Genomic DNA, 4,265 nt, shown 5'->3' on the forward strand with positions numbered 1-4,265 from the left:
AGGTAGGATGATGCAACAGAGTGGGATCACTTTGAGGGCCTGATTGGAAGGTACCAGGGATATTGAAAAAAAAAAAAAATGACCATGTTGGGCTGAGGCACTTTCTTTGGTACATCTCTATATGGTTTTACCATAATATTTCTAGAAATTTAATAATATTCCCTTCTAGTTTGAAATATTAGATCAAGAAAGATTCCTAAAGCTCCTTTCACCTTCACTTATATTTCTCATTTCTGGTATTTACAGCACTTACCTATGAGCCCATTTCTATCTGAACAACCCTACAGATACTTCTATTTGAGACTCCCTCTTACATAGCTATATGGCTAAAATCTGATCTAAAATAAAATATTTATATTGTTATACAGACATTTATTATCTTTGGGGTGTTTGAGATTTTATAGAGGGAAATATTCCAAGTGAGAGAAAGGACGGTTTAGTTTCATAATTTTTATTTAAATCTGTTCATATTTTATGATTCTTTGAAACCATGCCAATATAAGCTCTATATAACACAAAAATTCAATGAAAGATTAAGGCAAAAATACAGCAAAGCGGAACATAAAATCTACCATTTATGTAATGTATACTTGATTTTCCTAGGTTGTATGAATTTAGATTTCATATTTAGTTGAATATATAAGTATAAAGTGCTTAAGCTAAAATCAAGACTCTGTAACTTATCTGTTACGTATCCAGGGATCATAGTGACCCGGATTTTTATGCCTCAGTGTCCTCATCAATGAAAAGAAGTTAATACAGTTATCTACTTTGTAAGGACATTATAAGAAGAAATGTGATAATTTATTTAATGTGTTTATAACAATATCAGACATATTGCAAATGTTCAGTAAGTATTAACCACTTTATTATAGGTCAAAAATATGGTAGAGGACAAAGAGCAAGCCAGGATTTAAACAAAAATCCAAAAGAAGAAAGGCTTCTATGATTCAGATGGTGATATCAAAGGTGACCAGAAAATGAAGGGTTGGGGAATCGGAGAGGGAGATGAACCACGAGAGCTTGTGAACTCCAAGAAACAAATTGACAGTTTTAGAGGGGAAAAACAAACCGAGAAATAAACTGAAGTTTTATTCCTTCAGCAGTCAGAATGTAACCTTATTTATTCTCAGTATGAAATGGGAAATAAGATCTAAATAAAGTAAAAATTCTGAATGAATAAGCAAGAGGAGTAACAATAACCATTTCTCAGATCCTTATATATTATTCTTTGCAGACATCTCCTTTATCTTTTATTAAAAGTCAGAATGTGAAGACATTAGACAGTATCGGGCTACAAGTAGAAGACAGATAATAAGCATATATAGTCATAAATTTATCATCAATTTTGAATTTTCACACTTCAATTTAAACAACATTGGCAGTCAAGAATCAGGCGACACCCTGTTTTCCTCTATAAAATTAATCCCTCATTGATCTTTTACAATCCAGAGTTAGACTCCTCAATTTAGCACATGGGGCAATGTGATTTTTATCTGACTCATACATCAAATACATTGAGCTTGGGTTCCTGTTGCCATTTCTCCATACCACTACCAAACAATCATCATTCACGACCAGAGTTATGATCATTTATTCAAGGATGTTGCTCAATCACCCTCTTTAGTTAGGCTGGGTATTTCTTGAGGGGAAAACCAAAGTATTTTGTTTTTAATTTTTGAATTAATGGTACCTTGCATACTACTTGGCACACACTAGTTCTTGAATAGCATGTTTTAATTGGTCACCCCTTCTGATACAGAGAAAAATCATTCCCCAGCAATAACACGTTGCACCCAAAATCGCTTGCGTAAGGCAGCCTGGATCTGCTGGGATTTGAGACTATATACAAGAGGGTTGAGCAGTGGTGTCATGAGGAGGTAGGCATTACTCATGGTGGTATATAGAATAGGAGAAGCATCCCGGGTATAGCGATGCAGCACTGCTAAGCTGATGAGGGGCAGGTAAAACACAAGCACTGTGCATATGTGACAGGCACAGGTGTGCAGTGATCTCCAGTTTCTGTCCTGAGTCTTTAGCTTCATAATAGTGCCCAGTATCTTCATGTATGAAGTTATGATGAAGACCACATCCACTGCAAACGTGCAGAGTACAAAAACCAATCCATAGGCACTACTGAAAGAGACATCCCCACAGGCCAGGTTCAGCACATCTGGGTAGTAGCAATAAGAGTGTGAGAGGATATTAGCCCCACAGAAAGGAAAGGTCCTAAGGAAAAAAGGTAGAGGAGCCAGCAGAGTGGCACCTCGTATGAGGGCAGCCCCACTAAGGCAGGCAACGGTAGAGTGGGTAAGGATCCTGGTGTAGTTTAGTGGAGCACAGATAGCTACCAAACGGTCAAAAGCCATGGCCACCAGGACACCTGATTCTACTGAGGAGAGGGTGTGGATGAAGAACATTTGAGTTAGGCAGGCATCCAGGCCAACATGGCGAGCATCAAACCAGAAGACAGCCAAGACACTAGGCATTGTGGACAATGAAAGGCCTAGGTCAGTAAGGGCAAGCACAGCCAAAAAATAGAACTGAGGTTCATGAAGATTCTGCTCTGCTGTTACTAGAATAAGAAGAAGAGCATTACCCACAAGGGCTATGAGGTACAGGACACAGAAGGGAATGGAGATCCATATATGTGCAGCCTCCAGACCAGGAATACCAATGAAGGAGAAACTGGGCCAATTAGAGGCAGTACTATTAAAAGCCAACATGATATGATATATGTAGGAGGGTAGTCCAAGATGCTTGCAAACCTGTAAAGGAGACACAATGTGTCAGGAAATTTGAAAGCCAAATTTAAAGTAATTAATGCACAGAATGATCAAATTAAGATATGGAGAACTCAAAATTGAGTTTATATTTTTAGCTTCATAATTATTTCTTTCAGTGTGTGGTTGGCAACTAAGCACATGGAAGGATGTTCACCGTCATTATTTATTAGGTAGATGTAATTTCTCATTTGATTCAATAAGATACAATTAATAGAATGGCTAGAATTAAAAAGATCGAAATGCTATATGTTGATGATGATGTGAACAACTGGAACTCTCACACATGGGATGTAAATGGTACAGCCTCTTTGGCACACATTTTGGCAGTTTTCTTATAAAGTTATACACGTACTTCTTGTACAGTTAGCATCATCCAGAAATTTCATCCAGAGTTTTCCCAAGAGAAATAAAAACTCATATTCACACAAAGGCTTGTACACATTTATTCATAGCAGCTTTATTCATAATAGCAAAAATAAAACAAAACAGAAAGAAACCAAATATACAACCAAGACTGATTGGACAAACAAACTGTGGCCAATCCATATACTTTAAATCAAAAAGGAAGAAATTACTGATAGATCCAACCACATGAAGGGATCATTTATGTCATGTGAAAGAAACAAACATAAAAGATCAAATGCTGTATGACCTCATTTATATGAAATTCTAGAAGAGACAACATCATAGTGATAGTTGATCAGAGGTTTCAGAGGTGAACACGGAGTGTGAAGAGATTGGTTGTAAACAGGCAGAACTATCTTTTTGGGAGATGAAAATGTCCCATACCATGACTGATTACATGACTTTCTATGCTTTTAAAAATTCATCAAATTCTACTATTAAAATTGGTCATTTTATGTTAAGTGAGTCCCACCTCAATAATGTTAACGAAAAATACAAGATTTTTGAATGAAGGATAACTTTTTAATTATTTTAAATCTACAGTTCATCAAAAAGTATCTCTTTAGGATGTCTTCTCCAAATCCTTCTTTTCAACTCATTCATAAAGGAACTGTCACTGTCGTTTGTGAAATAACTTGACCCTGTTACCAGAAATATATCATATCTGAGATGAGTGCCAGGCTCTGTTTTTCACACATTCACCTGACTCTGGTCTAAATGGTCCACATCCCATACTGAAAAAAATAAAAGCCTCTATGTTCTCTTTAACATTTTTGTCGACAGTGTCTTTAAAGAACTGTAACACCCTACATTCATCCTATCCCTTAGAAATCTAAACCTGCCTTTGGACAAAAAACATAGCTTCTCTATTTCAAATTGGTTTACATATCTGCTCCTCTTCTTTTCTGAGTCATATAAAATTTCTGAGTACTCTGAAGGTTTCAGTTAATTCCCAAATTTTCATACTCAACCCAGATCTGTTTTCTGAATATATATTCAGGTGACCCATAGATATCTCTACCCATACGTTTCAAAGGAAATTCAAGTAAATACCCTAAGCATAAGGGCTAATTT

At 36.3% G+C, this 4,265-nt stretch overlaps 1 protein-coding gene across 1 annotated transcript; it reads right to left on the minus strand.

Moving 5' to 3' along the window:
* Positions 1-1,769: 1,769 nt before the first annotated feature.
* On the minus strand, positions 1,770-2,726 carry LOC308350041 (olfactory receptor 51G2-like; the record flags this gene model as incomplete). Its single annotated transcript, XM_080815041.1, has 1 exon — positions 1,770-2,726. The coding sequence occupies one exon, from the start codon at positions 2,724-2,726 to the stop codon at positions 1,770-1,772; it is 957 nt and encodes a 318-aa protein (XP_080671167.1).
* Positions 2,727-4,265: the final 1,539 nt, after the last annotated feature.

This window comes from Martes martes, assembly GCF_963455335.1.
Source record: "Martes martes genome assembly, chromosome: 10".
NCBI classification, from domain to species: Eukaryota; Metazoa; Chordata; class Mammalia; order Carnivora; family Mustelidae; genus Martes; species Martes martes.